This window comes from Eurypyga helias, unplaced genomic scaffold (assembly GCF_000690775.1).
Source record: "Eurypyga helias isolate BGI_N326 unplaced genomic scaffold, ASM69077v1 scaffold47520, whole genome shotgun sequence".
In the NCBI taxonomy this organism is placed as follows: domain Eukaryota; kingdom Metazoa; phylum Chordata; class Aves; order Eurypygiformes; family Eurypygidae; genus Eurypyga; species Eurypyga helias.
The window spans coordinates 1,604-25,559 of NW_010224677.1; the positions used below are offsets into that span (position 1 = coordinate 1,604).

Here is a 23,956-nt window from a genome sequence, read left to right on the forward strand (position 1 = left end):
CAGAAGTCGCGCTGAGTGCCAAAGTAGCCTGGCTGTGCTGCACGACCCAGCAGGGGTTTTCTCTGCCCTAGGCCATGCTGGAGTTTGAGGAACATTGCCGTATCGTCTGGGCTTTGCAGAGGTCACACACTGCACAATCACTGCTGTTAATAATGCCCAGTTTGGAACAGCTACATCACAAGTGCCTCAGAGGTTCCTACACTCCATTTTTTATCTTATCAACAGAGCATGTCTGCTCTTTTTCAAAAATGTGGCCGGGAGGAGATGAAACAACATTTCCTTCTTTCCCACCTGTAGGAATGCTGTGGGTGTTGGGGAGGTGCAGGTTCACAACAATCAAAGCTCAGTATTCTGCTAAACCAGAGGTTGTCCCCCGGAATGAATGTCCCATCCACAAAAGCCACGACCAGCAGTTCTTTCCTTTCTCTCGGATTTTAAGAAACGCAAGGAATGTCAGCAGCAACCGTAATCACAGCACAGACCGAACAACGCCACTCAGAGCAGAGTGCCCATCTACCCAGCTGAGGACGAAGCTCTAATTTACACTTGGCATGTACCTGGAAGGAGGAAGATTTCTGCTGTCACTTAACTCAGCAAAGAACACCCCAGAACCCTGGCAGGAGCACTGCGTTACCATCTACATTTTCTGCAGAGTATCAGTGATTTGTCACTCGCTTATTTATCGTCGTAACACTCGAGCAGCTTTTCCCCAGGAACTACCAACCCAGGCCTGTCAGACACACTGTGACATGAGCTCCCTGCACAGCACTGTCATCAAGGAGCAAAGCATTACTCAGCACGTACCTATGCACACACCGAGGCGTCTGGCATCGCCGCCCAGCATTACGTTTCTCTGTACCTCTAGGGGATGGTCAGGGCTTGAGCTAAGCAGAGGTTGTACTGCTCTCTGAGCTTCTGCAACCTGCTAGCAGCCCTGAGATGCCAGGAGCTGGAAATCACTGTTGCCATTAACAGCTGGCAGACTCCTTGGGGAGGTGTTCCCCCTGTGCAGGCCTAAGGGAACACGATGGAGGCTGGGATTCGCTACTCAAGTGGCCGGGGAAGGATCTCAGCCACACACCCGCGGTACTAGTTGAGCAGAGACATGTTTTCATTCTTTAATCATGGGTTGAAAGGAGCACAATGCTAGTTTTAAGGTGAATGAAGAAAACTCTACAAACAGGGAATTTCAGGGGAACTGCAGGGAACCTGTACCCCCCTCAGCTTCCCACCTTCCCAGATAAATCACTTCCGACAGGAAAGGAGTTGCTCCATCTCTGGCCATTTCCTGGTGACCATGTGTGTGTGCTGCAAGCTCAGCAATGCGGCAGGCGCCGTGGCCAGCCCTCTGCGGAAAGCTGAGCTGTGCTGAGCTGCAGCCACTTCCCCCCCTGCTCACAGCAGTGAGCAGTGCTAGTGTTGCCCGTACATACTCATGGGAGGGCACGGCCTTTTCTGTGGGAGAGCGGGTCTGCATGGCGGCAGCTGGCAGTTCCAAAAGTTGTGCCAGGGCCTAAATGCCCTTTACTGATGGGAAAGGCCTCTGACCCGTTGTTGCTCTGCAGCCCTTCTACTGCTCTGACCAGATAAACCCGCAGCCAAATCCCACGTAGAAGCCTCGCTTTTAGCAGCTTCACCTGCAAAGTGGAGGGAGATTTGAAAAGACTTTGGCAGTATTGCAGAGGTACAGACCTCCCTTCTTCCCCCTTTGTATCTTCACCCAATACCATCTGTTTTTATGAGAGTACAGCCTTAGCTACATTCATCCTACTGACCGTCGCTAAGCTCGTGGCACGTGCAGTGCCCACAGGCTGTCTGTGCTGCAAGGCCAGGTAGGCACTTCATACTATCATCCGCTTCCTGATTTTTTGCAGCGTATCACAACAGAGGTGCAGCTTCATTGTCTGCTTACTAGTTCACCTTCCAAGCCCCTTTTGCAAAGCCATTGATCCGTTATAGCAGAGGATGAACCCCTGGATAATGCTAGCAAGTCTTACAGCACCGAGGCATGCTCTGCACTACCTGTGTCGCGCCACCGGTGCACAGGCCTTTGGAGCACATACTGCCCTGTGTCTCTGCCTCGACCTCACTAGTTCCCAGGGCCAGAAAGTCAGCAGAGGCCAGTGCATAAATCCCCTGTGGAGTTGGTAGGCCTGCTGGCAGGTGAACAGAGGTATTGGGGGTAACAAGGCTGTAGAAGGCCGCAGCAGATGTGTGTGCAGGTGATGAGGTTGTATAAAACCTGTAGGGCTGGAAGAAGACTTTCTGGGTGTAAAATCCCTGGGCTCAGTTCTCTCTGACACCTAGTTCTGCAATACCGCCTTTAGAGAAAGAGAGTCCTACGGAGGGGTTAGGGCAGGTTGCTTGCTCATCTGAAGAACGTGGGCCATGAGGCTCCTAACCACTGTTTCTTTCCCCCAGGAAAACCTGCAGAAGCTGGTGCACATCGAGCACAGCGTGCGAGGGCAGAGCGGCCTCCTCCAGCCTGGAAGGGTGAGTGCTGCAGGCAGAGCTGGCTGCTAAGGGCATTGTTTCAGTCAGCCGGATCTCTTGGGGGGGGGCTGGCCAGATTGCACCCATCCACACATGCTGTTTACTGAGCTACTGTGGTAAGAGTTGGAGTCAGTGTGTCACAAAGCCATCACTCTGGCAGTGGCACAAGGATGTGCCACGAGCCTCCGGCTGGGAGAGACATGCCTTGCCCCTGCTCTCACGCCATGGGTTTTGATGGACCTGCTTTTCCCTCCCTGTATGCTCCTGTGGAGAGGTGGCACCACTATCAGGTATTGCTTGCAGCCTGGAAAGACCCAGTGTGTTATTTGGCTGGGTAAGAGCCTTAAATCGGGAGAAATGGTTTGTTTTCAAATGTTTATTCTCCCCCTTCCCCAGTAGTGCTTGTCAAGCACGACAACATTCGTAAGCAACCCATGACCAGAAAGGTGGGAGAGTGTGTTGCTCTATCTTGGCACTGACATCAGATGCAGATTTCCTCTCCTGGCTTTCAAACCTGTCTGCTTTCCCTGCTTCAACCTGCCTCTACACTGCAAAAGATTACTCTCTCAAGTTCTGCAACCCTACATTCCCTTCAGTCCAGCAGTACCTTTAGCAAAACTCATGGAAGCCACTGTCAAAGCACGTGTACTTGTAGCCCAAGGATCCTCAGCAGCCACACCCTGCAGTCAACCTCCCCTTTTCTCTACCATCCGCACTCTCACTTGCCCTTGCCAAGTAAAGCCTCACCAGATTCTGCCAAGCCCCTCACACAGAATTTCCTAGATTGCTCTTTGATTACAAATTGCTCGAGTGAAAAACTACACCCAATTCTGTTCTCCAGCCAAAGCAGGGATGACTGTTGAGCCACTGATGTAGTTCATTACTGCAGCCCTTTCCAGGAGTTACGCAATCAAGTTCTAGTATGCTACCTTGGTTGCTGCCGTGCACAGTGCTACTACAGGCAGTAACAGTGTGGACCGACCAAGTGCTGGGTGTGCCAACACGTGCAGGTTCTGAACGCAGGCACATGGATGCATGCCGCTGAAAGCCCAGCCTTTTGGTTTGTGTAGTTGCGAGGATTTTTATAGAGCAGAGTCCTTTTCTAAGGCCAGTTACCCATTAGCTCTGCGACCTGTGCGGGTCACAGCTGAGCACAGCCCATGGGGCAGCAGCAGTGAGCTGAGGACAAGCAGGTTTCCCACCCGTGTGGTTCACGCCGAGCAGCAGGGCGGACCCAGATGCAGCCTAAGCCAGAGAAGGAGAAGGGCTAGAAACAAAGGCTAGGGTCTCTAGTCCTGTGCTGCTGAAAGCTGTTAGCATACCTCCTTCCCAGGAGGAACATTCTCCTTCCTCCGTAAGATTGAGAATGAGGAGTCTCCGCCTTAAAACCTGCTGTTTTCTCCTCCAGGTCTTTGTTAAAGAGGGAACGCTGATGAAAGTCTCTGGCAAAACCAGGCAGCCTCGGCATTTGTTCTTGGTAAGGTTTTGTTTACATTTTCACTGTCTCGTGTCTTCTGCACTCACGTGGCCCTGAACTCTGGCACAAACCTTCCGGCTGCAGGTCATTTAGCCACCAGCCGCGATGCGGTGAGTCTGCTGCTGCGTCTCACGCACGGCCCATCAGCCCTGCATGCAGGAGCACGTGACGCAGCTACCTGCAGCTCTGACCAGGCCTTAGTTCTGCAAGGAAGCTCAGGAGCGCGACAGCTCCGGAACGCTTTCAGCAATTAAGCTTCACACTTGACAGTCCAACCCCAAGACGTTAGGAGATGTGATTAGAAGCAACAGCGAACACCCTAGTGCTGAAGTCCATGCAAGCTTTCTTGGGACTCGCTCAGGAGAGACTGGTATCCCTGAGGCTCAAAGTCTGTCTTAGTACCTGCTGACCAGGTGTGTGCAAACTGCCCGCCCACCGTGCCCTGCCTTGCTGTAGTCCCACACCTCCAGCCTCCTCCTGCTCACAGCAACACTTCTCAGTGATGGTTTGCCAAATTCCTCTAAGACGGGTAAGGCGAATGAATCCCTCACCAGTTGGCTGAAATACCCTTTGCCGTGTGACGTAGCCCAGCGTGGCTGCATCCGCTGGCATGTCCCAGGAGGCTGACAGCATGGCTGGCACAAGGCAAGCACAGAAATTACTTTCTGGCACTGTCCAGTTTAGGAACCATTTCTGATTCCCGGGAGGAGTTCAGTTGCTCAATCTGGGTGTTAACTGCCAAGAGAGAAGTGTCTCTTGGCAGCTGGGGGCACTGCAGGAGCCAAGGTCGTCCTGTTCAGAGATGCTCTTGGTATTCAGAAACAGTGGGTGTCTTCTTGCAGTCCAGCAGACAGACTGTGACCGCACGTGCTGTCATGCAGAGTATGTGCTGAGCAGGACTGAGCCACAGAGCTCCCTCTCCAGAACCAAGAGACACACCAACTGACTTCCTGCCAACTCTAACACACTCACCACCCCCTCAGGCTTCCTGTATGAGGACTCCTGTTGAGGTGGGGCCAGGGCGATGGCATCTCCAAACCCTTTGGAACTTAGTGGCAAGTATCTGCCTTTGGATTCAGAGCTTTTCTTACTCGGGCCCCTCCACCCTGAAAGTTCCTGGGGTTGCAGAGCAATGGCCTGCATGGTGAAACCGCAGGAAAGGGAGTCTGTGGAACAGTAACTCCTGCACTGACACTGGAATGGGTTTGCTCTGCCTGGTCCTCCCGGTTAATGCTGTGCAATCCCTGCTGTGCTGCCACCACTCACACATCGCTTAATAGACTGTTTAGCTGGTGGGTGGATGAAGACAACTCCTGCGTAGCTATGGCAACTACTTCCATCTTGGCATATGGCATCTTTACTGCATCGCTCTTAAGGCCCTACCAGCCATCCCTGCCCTGTCATAAAAGCCAAAGCCTGCATGACCATACCCTGCCCTCTGCCAGTGCAGCTACCCCAGCCCTTGTGCTGTTGTGTGTCTAGTGCCTGAGGACACTGTGTGGAAAGAACCCAAACCCACAAGACCCCATGACGAGAATAATCTAAACACTCTCTCCTAAAGCCCGCACATATTTAAAGGCCTTATCTTCTGAGGACCGTATCATAATCCTTCACAGCCGCTGGCCAAACTCAGGGAGGATAAGAGTTTGTCCTAATGTACTAACCCAACAAAGACTTTTTCCAACGGGCTTTTGTTCGGATGGTTCACGTCAGCTGCCACTCAGAGAAGATCCCCAGAAGCTGACATGTACAGCTGTGATCCGGTTTTGCTCTGGATGAAATCAGTGTTTACCTTAGCTACCTGAAACGGATTTATACAGGAACAGCAGTGAGTTCTCTGTGGTGAACTGACTCTGCCTGGAGCCACGTCAAACCCAGGACCTGGGGAGAATGTCTGTGGACAAGTGCAGTCAGAAGGATATCTCTGAGAATCTAATGCTTGCACATCCCAGGAGATGAGCCCACCAAGCTAAAGCTGTAGTTACACTAGGCTATAGAGATTGGGTCCTCCTTGGCCTGCGCGTTCAGGGTGAGCTTGGGTGCTGTGTGTGCTTGTGCTCCGCATACAGGTCCACAGAAGCGCTGTCTGTCTGTCTGTGCATGGCCCCCCAGGCACGAGTGCCCAGCTTTGGGGCTGGATGTGCCTGTGTTCTGCGGGTGTACGCTGAGCGTATCATGAGGTTACTCAAGCTGGCTGGTCCGTGCAGGCTGATGGTACTGCTGAATGGGGTGTTTCCTGGCAGGATGTTTGGTGAGTTTTGCTGTGCGCCTGTTTCCTGAGTCCAGCCTCTGTTTACGAGGATGTTGGGGCCTCTTTGCGGCACAGTATGGGCTGCTGACAACGACAGGCCCCCTAACTGCCCCCCAACCACAGCACTGTGCAACTCACACACTGTCTCTTATCTCACTCTTCCAAGAATTCCTCTACAAAGGCTGCTTGTGTTGCAAGTGGGGTGCGGGGAGCTGCTATCAAACAGGAGACTGTTCAGTGCTCTAGCTGGCAGGGCTGGATATAGGAGGTTTGGGAGTCAGAGCCTGGAAAATGCATCCCCAGCATACATTCAGGCTGCTCCACTGTTACTGAGAGGATGTGGAATGCAGGCTCAGAGCAACCCCGGGTTCATAAGGCACTACCCTGTAAAAGGTTTGGGAAAACCCAACACGTGGTAGGAGCCCTGAGACAGAGAATGCATTATGTATGGATGCCAGGAGTTCAACAGGGCATCAACAAACTTGTTTGGATTGAGAAACTGGAGCACGGTAGGTTCGAAAACTTGCACTGACCTCCCGTGTCACTGGGTTCCCATCACAACAGAGCAGAGTATAAAAGGAAGGGGGGAAGGAAAGCAGTAACGGGAAGAAAGGAAATGAAAGAGCAGACATGTCCTTCCTTCTCTGTGTTACCAGTTGTGCTCTGGGGGACTGTAGGTGTGCACGGAGCAGCGCAGAACATCTGCTCCCATATCAACTGCCGAGCAGCTGGGGATGACAATGATTCCAAAGTTTTCTGGAAAACAGGAAGTAGGTCTGAAGCATGAGGACTTCTGGAGATGCCCTGGGGTTGTGGCACTTGATCTCTTCTGCCACAGACTCCCGAGGTCTGCAAGATGGATTTCGATCATGGCCCAGTGCCCGCTGCTCCAGGGCATGGTGTGCAGCGTGCAGCAGGAGGATCAGCTCTGCCCGTGCCACTCACAGGATGAGCACGTGGTCGCAAGTGTGGAGGTGGCAAAGGGCACAGCAGCAGGTGCAAACCCTTTCTTTCTTCCTTCACCTATGTGCCTGGCTTAGGAAGCTCTGCAACATTTCTCCTAACTCCTTCGTTAAGCTGTGGCAGGTAGGAGCTCAGGACTCACAGCCCATCACCACACACTATGGGGGAGAAAAACGGGAGGAGGAAAAATCCTCCAGCACACAATTACAAAGCAAAGTCATCACTAACGTGCAGTAAAACCTTGGGACATCAACCAGTTGTCATGGCAACACTATGCACCAGGGCATCATTCATAATCGACAGTAGTAAGAGAATGAGCTGTTTTTCAAAGGGATACCTGACTTTTAGAAGAAATAAAACACACAGGGTTTGCTGTTCAGGCAACCCAGTAGAACATTACACCAGAATCCTGAAGATCCCTCTTCAGAGGTCACTTTCCTGAGCTCAGTGCCCATGACTAGCTTCCTTCTCTGTGGTCTGAAAGAAGCCAGAAGTACTGGCACGATGAGTGGCAGAGGAAGTCCGGTCCCATTGGGTCATACAACCCTCTGAACATGCAGCAGACAGCAGAATCACCAGGCAGAGCTTTCACTGGTGCTCTCTTACTGCACAGAGTAGGCTCTTGGCCTTAGCAATACAACCCGCCTGCTTCTTGCCCTTTTCCCACCTGGCTGCCTGAGGCCCAGTGGCTACCAGGACGATCAAGTGAAACCAGCTGGCACTTGCTTTTCACTCCCAGGCTATATGTGCTCGGGTTCTCCTCCCTTCACCTCCCCAGTACTCGGCATGCAGGAGGGTGTGATGAGTGTCCTGGCTGGTGTCGCCCTGTCAAAGCAGAAATCACCATGTAGTCAGCGCTGTGCAGGGGTCACTGTGCTGACTGGATCAACGTTAGCATGGAGGGCAATGTATGGAGCAGTAGATAAATCATGGAGAAACTCTGTGACACACCACCTGTAACCCTGGTCGAAGGAAATTCTGTTGGGTTGTTGCAAAAGAGCAAATACTCCAGAGGAAAGAAGCTGAGACTCCTATTCTGCCCTAGGCTTCTCTGCCCTCAGCAGGGAAGTATTATATTGCAAGAGCCTTAAACTCCACCTGAGTGAAGACTTCGCAGTACACAGAAATACCCAGCGGCCTGGCCAAGGTGGGAGGGCATGGGAAGCTTTGTGAAAACGTTTCAGCATTTGCTACAAAAATACTGGCTGCTGCTGCTCAGTAAAGTCAATCCAATTCTTAAAAGTAGTAAAGTTTGAAGTACAAGTTCTGGGGAAAGTCACTCCAGTACATTTGGCCTCATATTAATGGGAATCTGCATTTTACAGACAGGCAGCTCACACTCACAAACCTGATGTGCAGAGAGTCAAACAGCTACGTACTGAACGAGTCCAGGAATGAGCTCCTGACCCTCATAAAGTCACCAACAGTTCTGCTGCTAAGCCCGAGGTGATAAGGATCCCATCCCATAAGTACTAGTTCCATGTCACTTTTCTGTAACCATGGCTCCTGCCCTGTAAGACAGCTATCACCTTTTAAGAAAACATCCAAAAGGCTCCACTTTCCATGTTTTTCCAGGCAAACAAATGAGTGACAATTTGACACCAGCACGTTCAGGAGGTGAGGCAGCACTACCAAGACCCCAGCCATTCCCTCCATACAGGAAACATTATTGCATTGCCAAATCATTCTGAAGCTTCCTCCCTTCTTCTCTGCATCTGTCACAGCGTTCCTTCCAAAAGGCAGTATCATTACCATCCCACTGGCTACACTCAAATGTCCCTGTCCCGGAGCAGTCCAAGTGAAGCTGGGTTACATTTACTTTCCAGCTTCTGGAGAACTGCTGCATTGAAGACGCCTTGTCTCTGGCCTCTTGCAGCGCTACCAGTGCCTGGGTTTCACACTGCCATGCCCACCTTTGCTTACGGTCCCCATCCCAGTGCAGTAATCAAGGGCCTGACAGGGTTGTGCATCTGGTACTGGTGTGAGAGGCCGGGAAGGACAGCCAGAGAACATCCTGTTCCTTCAAGCAACGTGAAGCACACATGCACATAGGCCTTACCATGGCAATGTTAAGGCTCCCCCGATACTGCTATTCCTTCTAGTGGCAAGGGAAGGAGAGGCCAGTGGAGACCTACAAGGTCCAGTTCTGTTGGTTGATCTATTTGTTTGTGGGCACGAAGGTAAAAGGGTGCAGTACCGCCTGTGATTAAGTTAGGCAGACAGCAGAGATCTGACTCCTTTTAACACAAAGCTGTTTGAAGAACACGCGCTCTGCACGGAGCTGCGAGAACTGTGGGGTGTTAACGGACAGATTTTTCCCCCATAAAATGAAAAACGGTTTCTCCCGTTTGCCCTGCTGCGGTCTCTGGTGCAGCCTGCAGACTCAGTCAGTGCTCAGGTGCCTAGGTGAGCTTTGCTGGCAGTGAAGCACGGGTAGTGCTCGCAAAGGCCCAAACCCCTCCTCCCTGAAGCATTCCTCCAGACTCTGGCACTGCTCCTCACCTGCCCTGTGGCTTCTGCCCGCAACGGCCAGCTCTAGCCCTGGCCTTGCCGCAGCTCCACTGCCGGGGATCCCTGTGGGAGTCAGAGCTGCAGCATCCCGGGCAGTTACCTGGCATTGCCAGGTAGCAAACGCAGGGTCTGCCTTCCTGCCCTGAACATGGCAGTGCCCTGCAAACAAGCAGCTGCTTCAGCCAAGCTGAATAAGGAAGCACTGATTACCTACTTGCTTAGCCATTAGCAACAGCCCAAAATGGGAAAAGACCAACGTCCGGGATGCAGACTCCACAGTTATGTGGAAATGCAGGTCTCCATCCAAGCTGTGCGGCTTGGAGCTGCCTGCAGTAGCAGACCTAGCATTTCATCATGCCACTGCTTGCTCTGGCTGGCTCCCAGGGTAAGGGGCAGGCCTGCATGACATACTGCACATGATTGATCTTGGCCTTCTCTTTACACAGATGAGTGATGTTCTGCTGTACACATATCCCCAGAAGGATGGGAAATACCGACTGAAGAACACCTTGGCTGTGTCAGGCATGAAGGTACTCCTTCATCTGCTTTACAGGCTGGAATTGAAATTGTGGAGTGGGCTGTGGGTGCTTTGCTGGCTTCTGTCTCATGTCCAGCACAGGAACAGAGGGGATGGACCTGTTATCAGGGGATTCCCTTGTCTCCTACAGGAGACAGAATAAAAAACAATATAAAGCAGACCTGTAAGAGGTTATCTATAAGGCTGTGAGTTAGTATGACAGCCTTGCACAGGCTGTGTAAATAAGACCGGCCAAGATCAGATTTACCATGTGATCATGAAACTGGAGACACAAAAACTTTATTTTCCCCCTTTGTCCAATGCTCTCTTCCTGTCTCCAGACAATGCACGGCTGTTCCCTACATGTTCACTAGGGCTCAGGCCGCCTGGCTTTAAATCCTGCCACTCAGTATTTACATAAGCTCGTGGTTGCCAGCTGTGCACATGCCCTGTGGCTGTTTCTGTCAACAGCATCTGTGGGTTCAAAAAGCGATCAGCCAACCTGATGGGGAAAAGGTATCTGGGGAGCTATTCCATGCCACGATAAACACACAGTCTCTTCTCCAGTCAAAACCCTGCCTGCCCAGCGCTGCGCTGAAACATGAACAGGCGGCACTGAGACGTGCACAGTGTTCTGGCTCCAGACAACTTCCCTCACGTCCCCATTCATGTTCATGGAATTTGTTTCCAGGTCAGCCGTCCAGTGACAGAAAAAGCCCCGAACGTCCTGAAGATCGAATATGGTGATTACTGCCTGACCCTGTCAGCAAGGTACTGTCCCCAAACAGCAATGGCCCAGGGTGTTACATTTTACAGTGCTCTCTCTAGATTAGTCTAACCAACCCGTAAGATGTAACTGGTGCCTCGTTCTTGTTTAACTCCATTTGAGAGTCAAGGCCCGAGGGCCTGATCATGCAGTGAAGACCCTCAGTGTAAATGCGAAGCCTGTACGTGGTCATTCAGCTCACATACCGAGAACAGCCTACAGGTCTGCTCTCGGGAACTTCTTACAGAGAAAGGAAAGAGAAGGAAGTCTGTCACTAAGAAACCTTTCCATTGAGAGTCATTCCCATTATCCTTCACACTTGTGCCCTGTGACACTAAGATGTTATAGCTCCCTTTTTTAAGGTCACTTGTCACCTCATACCACTTGGCTTGCAAACCTGCAGGAGAAAACCGTAACTAGGTAACGCCATGCAAGAGATAGAAAAGCATTTAACAGTGCTTACATGAAAAAGCCAGAATCAAACCTTACAGGCAACCTCAGGGGCCAGTAGAGTTCCCTACCTTACACACAGGAACACAGCAGAGTTGAGGCAGTGGGGTTGGCATCCCTAGCGAGACGCCGGGCACTTTCTGCTTGCATTGCTGGGTTGTGTCTTTGCCTGTTCTACTCCTACCACAGCTGTGTGTAGCCTAAGCAAAGGATATGGGGCTACTGCAAGCTGTGTTTCTTTGGCAGGAGACAGAACCAGGGTCGAGACTAAGGTTGCCCTTCTGATAACCTCCAGATGGAGACGGGCTCCTAGTAGAGCACCTGGATAGAGCCCCTTTCCCTTACTTGTGCTGCCTTATTCTGGGACCAATTTGCCTAAAGTCACCCAAGAACACTTTTTCCTCTCCCCTTCCGTACTGGCTGGCAGGGCCGATGGGGCATCGGTGGGACAGCATGCTGTCCTAACCCCATGGAGTGACAGCCTTGGCCTGCTCCGCTCACCAGAAGGAGCACCAAAAAGCACCAGAAGGCTTCAAGCATCCCTAAATACTGTAACTATCACTGCTCACACCGAGGTGCTGCAAATCCGCACGGGGGGCCAGTTGTGAACTGTCACAGCCCAAACTTCACTACCTTTACACTGGCACGAGATGAGGTGCATGCACTGCACAAACACGGCACGAGTGCAGATGCGACAGGCAGTGCCTGAGGATGAGCAGAGCTCAGCAGTCAGCATGGCCGGATGAGCAGACTGCACTGTAAAGCCTTCACAGCTCCTGCTGCAAAGGGCTGGCTCCCCCAGCACCCATGCTACTGGCCTTCAGTGAGCTGGTAACGGATCTGAGCACAGAGCCTTCAAGTACAAGGCTCCATGAAGGAGGCTCCTACAGCTCTTACACCTTTCATTCCATTTCAGACATGTTCTTCTGAGACACCGTCTGGTGCCCACACAAAATACCAGAGTGCTGGGAGAATGCAGTCTGTGTTACTGCCCCAACAGGCTAATTCACAGTGACAGGGATGGCACTACGTCCTGGCCCAGTTCCAGTATTCCACAGCTGTCCTCTGCTGCCGAGGAGACTGCAAGGACCTTCTGACCCTCTCTGTCTGCTTAAGGAAGAATATATGAGCCAACCCGGGTAACTGATGGCTCAGCACAAAAGGTGCAGCCCAGAAGTCACGGAGTGACCGAATGTACCAGTGGTGAATCACGGTCTGAGCTTTGCTGAGCCTCAGAAGTTCAGCAAAAACTCCTCCGAGTGTTCATGCGGCCTGTGAAATAGCTTATTAGGAATAGGCCAAGGCCCAGTGACATAATTTCTCTTACTCACCAGCAGATAGGTGTTATTCCCACATTCAGACACCAGTAACCTGTGATGACTGCCTAGAGATGTTTAGTGGAGTGGAGAAGAGGTTACAGGGGGCAGGTAGATATCAGGCCTCTAATAGCAGATTGTCCCTTTTATCTGCCCTTCTCAAGTGGCTTTCATGTACATCACTATACAGGCCATGATTTCCTTTGGTTTCCTAAATCGTATCTTAATTCTCCAGAGAAGAGCATTTCCAAGACAGAATTGGTGAGAGAAGGGTTGAAACCAGGCCTTTTGGTAGTGCTTTGCGGGTCGTGAACGCAGTTTGTCTGGAAGATGCAGACATCTTCAGGTCGCTTAGCAAGTGTAAGGTGATGGGACTTGGGGTAGTAACAAGGACTGGCTAGTGCCTCTTGGCAGACGCTGCCCTTGCCACAGCCCCTCGGCTTGCAGCGCTTAGCCTGCGCGCAGCAGGTACACTGGCTCGGAGAGCCTGCTCCCATTCCTGCCGCGGGCTTGTTGAACCGTACAGAGGCTGCTGTTTTTCACACGGGTGCAGAGGGTTGCCCTGTCAGAGATCACTGACAACATCTGGAATTTCCTCCCTTTGTATGTTTTTTTTAAGCCCCCAAAAGAGGAATTGTTCCCAGATGTCATGCGTGGTGGCTGTCCTGAGGACAGCGTGAGGAACGCACCGCTGAGTGGCAGCTGGCAACCATGCCACTGCTCATTCTCACAGCCACCCGTGGTGGGTGGCTGTAATGCGAGTGGCTGCTGTGCCTCGGGGAGGGGAGCCCACGCGGAGTCACCCCGTGGGCAGGAAGCGCCCAGTTCGATGTCCCAGCAGGAAAAGCAGCCGGCACTGGCGGCAGAGCTTAGGGCTGTGAAAGCGAACGCAGCTGGGAGGACCAGGCTCGAAGAGCGCCGCGGCCGTGCTGGCACAGCAGCGAAGCACACGGGCTGCCTGTGTTGTCCGGTGCAAAGGGGGCACCTAGGGGCCAGTCTGGAGAACTACTGCTCTCCAAGCAGAACTGCCACGACCCTCCCAGATGGCTGGCCTGACCTCGGCCAGGAGACCGGAGGTTGCCTGGGGGATGAGAGACTTCACTGTGTGCCAACAGGCTAGTCACCTCAGCATCCCCCTGCAGAGATGAGCATAAGGAGGCTTATTCTGAGCAACCCCTGCCAGCCCTACACGCACCAGAGTGCCTAAAGGGTAGTTCAGGTGTGACCTCTGCCTGTGCGGTGACAGCAAAGGCAGAGGCCACTTTGGAAAGTTGTTTGGGCATTGAGTTCTCCTTCAGTCACTGTCCTAACCACAGAGGCACACCACCCACCACGGTGAATATGCCCAACAGTCAACTGTGCTCCTGGTCGGAACGTTACCAGTTCAGGTCAAGGCAGCAGTGGGGACAGCAAACATTCCCCCGTGAAGCCTTTCTCCTCTGATCCAGCACAGCTCCTTTCCGTCCTCGCTGTGCATGGCCCTGACTGCTCTGCTATGTTTCATTCCCAGCTCCTGCTCGGAACGGGATGACTGGTACAGCTGCATCAGCAGACACATCCCGGAGGACGACACAGCTCACACCACTCCCACTTTCCACAGGAGCGTGGAGGTAAAAGGAGAGCCAGTCTCTCAGTGCTTGCAAGGGGATGGGGGAAGGGAGAGAAAGAGAGAGAGAGGAAAGGAAAAGGGTTATACGCCAAACACTTCCTTGTTTCAGGACTTTCCTACTCTTTGCCTTTAAGCCACTATGCCAAGCTTAAGCACTGGCACAGCTCATGGCCCGCCCCTGAAACGCTCATCACACCCTGTACTCTCTGCTCTTTGCTTAAAGGGCAGCTCTGCTGGAGGAAGAATGTGTTGTCCCAAAGGACAACAATTTTGAATGAACAAAAAATAGCTGCAAACTTCATGGGTTTTAAGAAAACAACCCCACCATTGGTTACAGCAATATCTCACACACAGCACAGGCACTGCCAGCGCAGCCCCACAGGCACCAGCCCAACTGTGCCACCATAACTGGGCTGTAGTGGTGGTGTCCCACTGCTTGCAGCTGTACTACTCCCAGGGAAGAAGGCAAGGAATGCCTCTGCCAGGAAGACGAAATGCAGCTTTAGGGTATACAGAACCCCAGTTTTACTACAGAAGAGTAACTGGGGGAACAAAGCATGCTGGTGAGGGCACAGCAAAGTGCCATGTCCGGAACTGGGCTCCCCAGAACAAGAGAGACACGGGCACCTGGAGAAGAGTCTAAGGAAGGGGCACAGCAACATCTGTCCTGTGAGGAGTGGCTGAGAGAGGTGGAACTGTTCAGTCTGGTGAAGAGACGGCTCAGGAAGGTCTGATCAATGTGTATCAGTACGGGGCTACACAGAGGATGGGGCTGGGCTCTTCGCAGTGGTGCCCAGGACAGAACCAGAGATGATGGGCACAAACTGACACGCAGGAGGTTCCCTCAAACATCAAGAAATACTTTTTCCCTCTGAGGTGACTGAGCACATGCACAGGGAGCCCAGGGAGGTTGCAGAGTCACCATCCTTGGAGTGACCCAAATGCCACCTGGACACAGTGGCCCTGGGCAGCCAGCTCTGGGAAGCCCTGCCTGAGCAGAGTGGCTGGAGCAGATGACCTTCACAGGTCCTCTCCAACTTCAGCCATCTGGGGGGTCTGTGATTTCGTTTTTGAAGACTTCAGAAAGTAAAAAAGTAATTAAAAAAACAGGACAGGACTTTCCTTCAGGCTTGACGCTAGTCTACTTTACAATATTTAACAGGGAAAAAAGTAGCAAGTAGTTAGCATAGCCACCGAAACCAAGGCCTTTCTCAGCAAATGAAACCACAATTTGTTTTGAAGCTCTGCCTGAGATGTAAACCTGAACGTGTGCACAGAGAAACGTGGAGGAATTTGATTTTTTGATGTTTAAACCGTGTTTGTCTGCAGAGGAGTTTCCTTAGAGGAAACCCTCCTAGCAAAGCGTGTCCTTCAGAAGCACGAGTGTGTGTGCTACTCGTGCCAAAGACTGAGTGGCTGTGTGTGGGCAGCGGGGTCCCCGTGACACTGTGGTGCTGAGCCCGACGTAGCACAGCTTCTCAGCACGCCTTATTAGATAGGGGCCAGTTCCACACTGCCCTGGGCAGGGAGCACAAGCACCTATGAAGCACTGCGGAGTGCTGCATTTTCTGAACCTGCTCTATATAGCCAGCTCAGCCATGGGAAGCAGGGATCGCATCTGGATGGCATGCCAACAAAGCAATCTTTTACTGTTTTACTGTTTTCTGCCCATTTCTCTTCCCTGTCCCAAGGTATAAGGACATAATGAGCTCCGGTGCTCTTCCACTGGAGCCTGTAAATCCTTTTACAGATACTCTTTCAGAAGCTGTTCATCCAAAGATGGCTTTAATTTAAAGTCACAGAATCATAGAATCATAGAATGGTTAGGGTTGGAAAGGACCTTAAAGATCATCTAGTTCCAACCCCCCTGCCATGGGCAGGGACACCTTGCACTAGACCAGGTTGCTCAGAGCCACATCCAGCCTGGCCTTGAAGACATCCAGGGATGGGGCATCCACAACATCTCTGGGCAACCTGTTCCAGTGACTCACGTTCTTGCCTGCAACTGGCATACACAATGAATCAGCTCCTTGTCCGATGTGGAGGAGTGTCAGTGCCTGAGCAGGAACAGCTCTACATGCACTTCTACCTGTTGGGACTGGCTTTAACAGCACCACAGGCTGGTTGAGCAGTCCTTCAGTGCTGAAGCATCTGTATTTCACTTCCAAGGAGCCTTAGGAAGTAGAAAAGGTGGGGATCTTAGCAGGTGAAGGAAGACTGAAACGAGAGGAGAATTTTATGTGATGGAGAAGGGCTGACTGAGTGGACTGGGGAAGTGTGGATGCTTCTTCATTTGCTCTTGTTTGCTTTTAAGCTAAGGGAAAGGCTTGGAGTACCCTTGGGCGAGAGGCCTCCCACCCTGGTACCTGTGTCCCACGCGATGATGTGCATGAACTGCGGCTGTGACTTCACCCTCACTTTGAGGCGACATCACTGCCATGCCTGTGGGAAGGTAAGAGCTGTGCCGACCTCTCAGGGTGGCTTTATCCACAGCCCGAGGACACTGCCTGCCGCGGCTGTAACTATTGCAAACTCCTGCCCACAGCAAGGCCAGAATGTGACTTCTCACAGAACCCGCCAGTGCTTGGCTAAATTAGGTCATTAAGTTTGTAATGACTCTAGTAAGCACAACAGGAACCTTCCCTTGAGGGTCAGACTCATTCCCAGAGGTGAGCAGTTGAAGGTTTAGAGGGTAATTGTTTAATTACAGGAAAAAAGTCTGTGCTGCACTGCAGAGCTGCTGCCCTCACCCTAAAGCCAAGGGGATCTCTAGGCTTCCTTGGTGTGTTTCTTCACCGCCGACCCTAGAGACTTGTTAATGCACATAAACCCTCTGACCCATCCTAAGCCATGGCCATACTTCTGTTGGTATCACAGTACCAGCAAGTTTATCTATGCTTTTTCCTCATTGCCCAGAGGAAATCAGCCTGTGCCTCTGCTGGGAGAGCAGGCGCATGGCACCTTGCTGAAGAGCACAGTGTCACTCGGGAAGCTGTGAAGCCAGCAGTAACATTGCAGTGCTCTTTCTGCAAGTCACTGGCAGGAGAGGTGCAACGTGTTGGGCGATGGGCGCAGCACCGGGGCGCAAGCTAATGCAGCGCTCAGTTCCGTGTGGCCCACAGGAGGCTCAGTGTGCAGCAGTCACAGTTCCCTCGCAAACTCACCCTGACAGCAACAGTTTCAGGAGAGTTCTACTGGGTCCACTGTCCACCTTCCTCTCCAAACCAGCTCAGAGGACTCATTCTGTATGTGCATATGTGCCAGTTTAAAGTACTATTACGTGCATCTCTCCTTGCTGGACAGATTGTATGTCGAAACTGTTCGAGAAACAAGTACCCTATGAAGTACCTCAAGGATCAAACTGCCAAAGTCTGTGATAGCTGCTACGTGGAACTTAAGAAAAGGGGTAAGATTTCTTTAATCTGGGCAAACCTGGCAAACCCATTTCCTGCCTGCATAGTAGAGAGGCTGTGGGATCTACCTCCCATGGTATGTTCTGCTGTAAAGGATGTCTCCTTTCTAGCATGAGGTTTGTGTACTGGGTCCCGAGAGCACCAGGCTGCATGGCAGCTGAAACTGCTCACACACGGCAGGCTCTCCAAGGGCTCTCCTGGCCTTCTGACACACACATGAGCACCAGCTCCGGGTTGGTCTAGTTGGGAGCAAGGGAGGCTGAGGGGCGACCTCATGGCTCTCCGCAGCTTCCGGAGGAGGGGATGTGGAGAGGGAGGTGCCAGGCTCTTCTTCCCTGAGATCCAGTGACAGGACACAGGGGAATGGTTCAAAGCTTCAGGGGAGGTTCTGAGCTGGCATGAGGAAACATTTCTGTACTCACAGGGTGATCAACCACTGGAACAGGCGTTTTAGAGAGGGGGTCCTTGCCCCAACCTGTCAGTGTTTAAGGGGCATTCAGCCAGTGCCCTTACTAACAATGCTGTAACTTGTGGGCAGCCCTGAATGCACCAGGCAGTTGGGCTAGATCGCTATAGGTTCCTGTTTCCTGCTAACCGACCTCTGCTATTCTGGGATGGAATTACAGGTGATGATCTTCCCTGCCGTTTCTAATTAATTACCCAATACAGTAAAACAAGGGCCTCACAGTTCCACATCGTCCCCAGTCATGCCGTAGCTCTTACAGAAAGCAGTGCTGAGGTGAAATGCAGCGTCACCAGGAGCTTTTCTCCCCAAGGAGTTAGTCAGAGGAAACAGATCAGAGGAAACACCAATTCCCAGCAGAAGAGCTACTGCCCAGCTAGAACTCTGCATTACTTCTCTCCTGTACCAGTCCCTTTTCGGACCAAAATACACATCCAAATGCAAGCACAAAGGGAGGGCAGGCAGGGCTTACAGGTGTGTGAGCGGAGAACAAACAGGAAATAAAGTTCTTGCACAACTATTTCTGCAGACAATATCTAAAAGCGGGCACATCATACTGGCAAGGGTGTGAAGGTGGGGACAGATGAAGTTTCGCTCTTCCATCCTGATTAAAGACACTAGCCAAGAACACGTGAACGGATGCTGTCACAACAGCCAGAACAGCATCCACGGCCACTGGTGTGCGAGAGGCGTTGACTCTGGTTTGTGCTGAGCTTCACTAAGAGCTTCCAGTGCGTTGCCATAAGTGAGAGCATGACAATAGGAACTCAGATGAGTGCCGTTGATGGGGAATAAGAGACCAAGTAGCGCATTCATGTGCAGAACTCACGAGTGCATACAGAAAGGAAGTCCCACTAGTGGATCTGTCCTGCAGAGGGGTTACAGAACAGAGGGGACAGGTGGAGAAGCCATTTGCCTGATGCTCATTTTGACCAATAAGCAAACAGGCTGTGTTTCGTGCTTCGTCAGCTTTCTGGCAGCCTTCTTTCAAGCAGCTGCAGGTTATTACCAGGCTGTGAAATCCAGGCAGCTAACCAGACTTCAGGGGGTGATTTGAAAGAAGAGTCCAACCAAAAACCAGCTATAGAGGAGGCGCTGCGTTTTCCTGAGTGTACGTGCACCAGTGTATTGCACGTGCCTTCCCCCAGTCTGACACGTACCGATTCATCCATTTCCCCCTTCCCTTTCTGAATTTTCTTCACCTTGCAGAGCGGCCGCTAAGTGTGAGCTTCCCTCCAACTTCATCCAGGTGCTCAAGCAGTGCCTTTGCCTCTGTCTTCCACAATATTCATTATTCATCTTTTAAGAAGCAGAAGAAGATCCCTTCAGCTCTTACAGAGGTAGGCCTGAGACAGCCAAGGAGCTGTAGAGCAATGCATGCTGACATCTGAGCAGCTGCTTATTCTTCTGCGGGCAGAGGGCTCAGCCCAGGCCCTGCTCTACTTTCACCACCCAATTGTTTCTTTCTGGGTTTCACAACAGGGTTTAAAATACAAAATACTCTGAGCACTGAAGGTACCGCAGCAGCTCCTTGAACCCACTGACAAACCCAGTTAGAGCAGTAGACTTTAATTTGCTCACCAGTCTGTCAAGGCTTTGGAAAACTAAGATGACTTCAAGGCAGTAGATAGTACACCAAGGCAGATGGCAGAGACTGACAGGTATCCAGGGAGCGTGATACACTTGAGCAGTTGTCTTTCTTGACAAGGCCTGTACTACTGAAACCTAAGGTTTCAAGGGGAAAGAAAAAGCCCCTTACTTAGGGAACAGACCCGAGGCCTTGGCAGTCCATTCAGGAGCACACGTGGGTAATCAGGCACTTTCCCTCCAGCTCAAGACAAACTATTTCAGATCAAATGAGTCAAATCTTGGTCCCCCCAAAGTAAACAAAATTCCCACCATTTCAATGGGGCCAGGACTTCTCCAGCTCTATTAATTTTCTTTCTAGGAACACGGTGCCAGTCGTAGTTGAGGTAGCTAAGTTGCCCACTGAACCCAGCCAGGTGCTCCCACTGCACTGCAGTCAGCAGGTACTTATCCTCCGATTACAGAGAACAGGGGGCACACATCTCACTGAACTCACAGTACAGTTGAGACACTGGAATTTCTTCAGGAATTTCCAGTGCTGCGGTGAAACCGAGCCAAAAATACAAGCACATCACACCAACACACAAACCGAGTACTGAAAGAACCCGTGGGCAAGATGTACGCCTCGCTGGGCATAAGGCCCTGCTTTCCAGCCAGGTGGAGGCAGCACGTTTGTTCATACCAACGGCCTCACACAGCACGTCTCCGTAACTTCCAGACTGCTTGGCCCAGGCCCCGGGGACCCCTCTTCTGATGTGAAACACTGCTGCATTACCGATGAGCCTTCTCTGCGGTCAGTGCTCAATGGCTGGGCCTGAATCCCTGCCCTTTGTCCCTGCAGCCAATGCTGTGGCAGTTCACTGCTGTAGCTAGACTTACGCTGTGGTGTGTGTGCTTACAGCTCCCTGCCTCTCCAAGAACACTGGGCACTTAGATCTCCAAATACTTTGGGGTGGGGGGGTAGCTTTCCTCAGGTACATTCTTTTGCAAACGAAACCAAGTCATAGCCAAACGATTACCATACATTGATATAAAACGACTGCATACGTCTTTAAAGTGTTCAGCCACAAGACTGATTCCCTCTTGGAATCTTGCACTTTTAATGTACCAAAAAACAGATTTGGGAAAACAGACAAGTTTTCAGCAAGAAAACGGCTCCTCGGAACACAGCTGTAAACTTGCTGACCTCAGCAATAATTCAGCTGCGTGTTTACTGTGCACTAAGTTTACCCAGAACCTTCAAACAGTTAAAAAGAGCCGTAATACCATGCTTAGATGGTTTTTGTCTTGCTATTTGTAATGGTCTGCTTACGGTGTCATGGATGCAGACCTGGCTGGCTGCTGTGATGTGAACGTGCATACTCAGGAGGGGAAAAGCCTTTGCTGTTACAAATCCCGGTTTCTCCTACCCCCGCCAGGTTGCAGCCTCAGGAGAGGGAGCTACCATCAGTGGTTACCTCAGCAGATGTAAGAGAGGCAAGAGACACTGGAAGAAACGCTGGTTTGTCATCAAAGGCAAAGTCCTCTACACCTACACAGCAAACGAGGTACTGTGCACTCCGACCTGAACCACTTCCCTATGCCAGTCCCTTTCTTCACTCCCTGCAGGCAGCAGCAGTAAGCCTGAAAGGTGTAAACGGCAGTTGTGACAAGTACCTGCCTCCCAGGACCGGGCCCCAACAGTGTCCCCAGGCAGCTGGCCGCAGGCCCAGCACAGCCCCAGCGCGACCTAGCAGTCCTCTCCACAAACCGCCCACCTGTGTTCCACCTCCTGCCACTGTAAACTGTCATCCCCGCGACTCTGGCTCCACAGACTGACACCTCAGGGCCTCAAGGCCCTTAGGTGTTCCCTGCTGCGGCTGAGTTGTAGAGAGACGGTGCTCTGAGCCATTTCTGGGGGGGGAGGAGAGTCTTGTGGTTTTGCAAGGGTAAATAGGACCTGTTTCTCCTACTAGTGCAAGAGGGAAAGACAGGAGGCAACCTGCAGGGGTGAGAGCAGCAGCCTGCATGCTCCTCCCTACAGCCCAGGGGGCTGGGCATCCCTTTTCTAATTTGAATTTCTTCCCTGTGAACAGTGCAACACAAATAAACTTGAACTAAGCAGGATGTCAAGGGGGTTGTACCTGACAGACTTCAGAAGGAGAAGCACAAAAACTCATGTTGCTGAACAATGGGCACAGGACACCAGAACTGTCATAACAGCAGTGTTTGGTACTTGATGCTTCAGAACACTTGGCAAACATCAGTTATGTAAACCTTCATCACCACGGTGACGATTGCATGAGGCAATGTTATCCCCCTTAAGCAGATGAGGAGATGGAGGCACCAAAGAGTGCATGATTTGAGCAGGCGTTCAGATGATCAGCGTCCAATTCGGTACCAACTATGTGTCCCTTACCTCTGCGAGCCTTATAGCGAGCGTTTCCAGTTTAGAGGCAGGGAAGAGCAATGGCTGCTAGGGACACTTTGCATTCCCAGTCTGCAATGTAGCTTCCAAAAGCAGAGGCAAAGGCAACACAGAACTACAGACAATGTTACCTAAACAGGGTGCCCCAACCTGCAGCCATCAGAACAGCTAAGCTGCAAATCGAGCAGGGCTTAGCGTTTCCTTTAGCTTGTACGATACACTGTCTGGCATGCAAGATTCAGGAATGTTTCTTGGGCGCAAATTAGCAATTAATGGCATTACCAGCTCAGGAATTGCAAAGCAGCATTTAGGAAAGCAGACGTGCTGTTCAGACAGCATTGATTTCTAAAAAAGTTGCTGGCGCTACGGAAGAAAACGACAGGGTACCAAAGACTGCTATGTGCAGTCCCCAAACACAGGTGGTTGGAAACACCACCCCAGGAGTGCATCTCAGGCTGTCAGACCAGCTGCTCTCCTGCCCCACATGCCCAGTCCCCGCCAGTTTACCTGTTGGACCGTTATGGCAAAGACAGCCCTTGAAGTACCGGCTAATTTGAGCTCTATGGCCACGTGGATAATCACGAGGCACCGGACTTCAGAAGTGATGTTTGAGTTCAGGACAAACGTGTGCAGCACACAGGCATCGCTCCTACTGGGGTGTGAGCCCCCAGTCCAGGAGGAGGGTAACACTGCTGCCTTTGCAGTCCAGCCAGGGAGGGGTGCCGCAGCATCTCATTCCCAGAAAGAGCCCTCCAGCTGCTACAAGCCTACTCTCTAAACGTGGATTCACTTCTTGTTTGCTTTCAGGACAAAGTTGCCACAGAGAGTTTGCCTTTGTTGGGTTTCACCATTGCCCCAGAAAAGGAGGAAGGAAGCACGGATGCAGTTTTCCATCTCTACCACAAGCAGACTCTCTTTTACAGCTTCCGAGCAGAGGACAGCAATTCAGCACAGAGGTACGGGGGGAGACCTCAACACTAGGCACCACGCAGGCTCGGGGCTGAGGTGGGGCTCTTCCCGATCCTTTGCTTCATGACCGTAAGGGAGGAGGCAAACCCCTTTCGGAGTGCTGATAGAGCCCAACTGCATGTGACTGGCCCGGGGGATGGTAAAAGTCTACCTGGTGCCGTTCAGCCCTCCCCGAACGGAGAATTTCCTCCCTCGCCCAGGTAACACAAGGCTGAGTCTCCAGAGTCATGGCTAGCAGTTTGTGGAATGGAATTACTGTGCAGGAACGGCCAACTCAGGTGTTCTAGGTGTCCCCCTCAGTTTCCTCTTCAGCAAATAATGGTTTACCTTTCCCATTCTACTGCTACCACATGACAAAATCCGCCCAAAATCAGTCCTACGCATGCCAGCACCTCAGGACACACAAGGCAGGAAATGAGTGTTTATGGGAGGTTTTGCTGCTTTGAAACATTGGTCAGGGCTTTTGTTTCTCCTGTTCTAAGACAGCACTGTAGCACCCTGGAGATTTGACAGTGAATTCCTGGTAAAGGTTGTCCTTGCACTACAGGGCCCTAGCACCCAGCTCCCTGCTTTCATTACAAAAGCACAGTTGCTCATGAGAGCTGGGCCAGGAAGTACAGCCCTCCTCAACCTTTACAGACTGAGAATGCTTACTTTTCCCAAAACACAAGTTCTTGAAATGCATGTAAGAGTATATGTACCACTGTTTCTTTCCTGGCTTTTGTAGGTGGATTGAAGCCATGGAAGAAGCATCCGTATTATAG

General features: G+C 51.7%; 1 protein-coding gene across 1 annotated transcript; it reads left to right on the top strand.

Annotated features, from left to right (window-relative positions):
- Nucleotides 1–2,421: 2,421 nt before the first annotated feature.
- On the top strand, nucleotides 2,422–23,956 carry LOC104505847 (FYVE, RhoGEF and PH domain-containing protein 5-like; the record flags this gene model as incomplete). The annotated part of the gene is made up of 11 exons (XM_010146581.1): nucleotides 2,422–2,493; nucleotides 3,902–3,970; nucleotides 10,142–10,225; nucleotides 10,904–10,983; nucleotides 14,255–14,354; nucleotides 16,668–16,805; nucleotides 17,657–17,759; nucleotides 19,439–19,569; nucleotides 21,235–21,363; nucleotides 23,031–23,179; nucleotides 23,920–23,956. Coding segments are annotated over 11 exons (1,092 nt in total), but the record flags the coding sequence as incomplete, so codon positions are not given.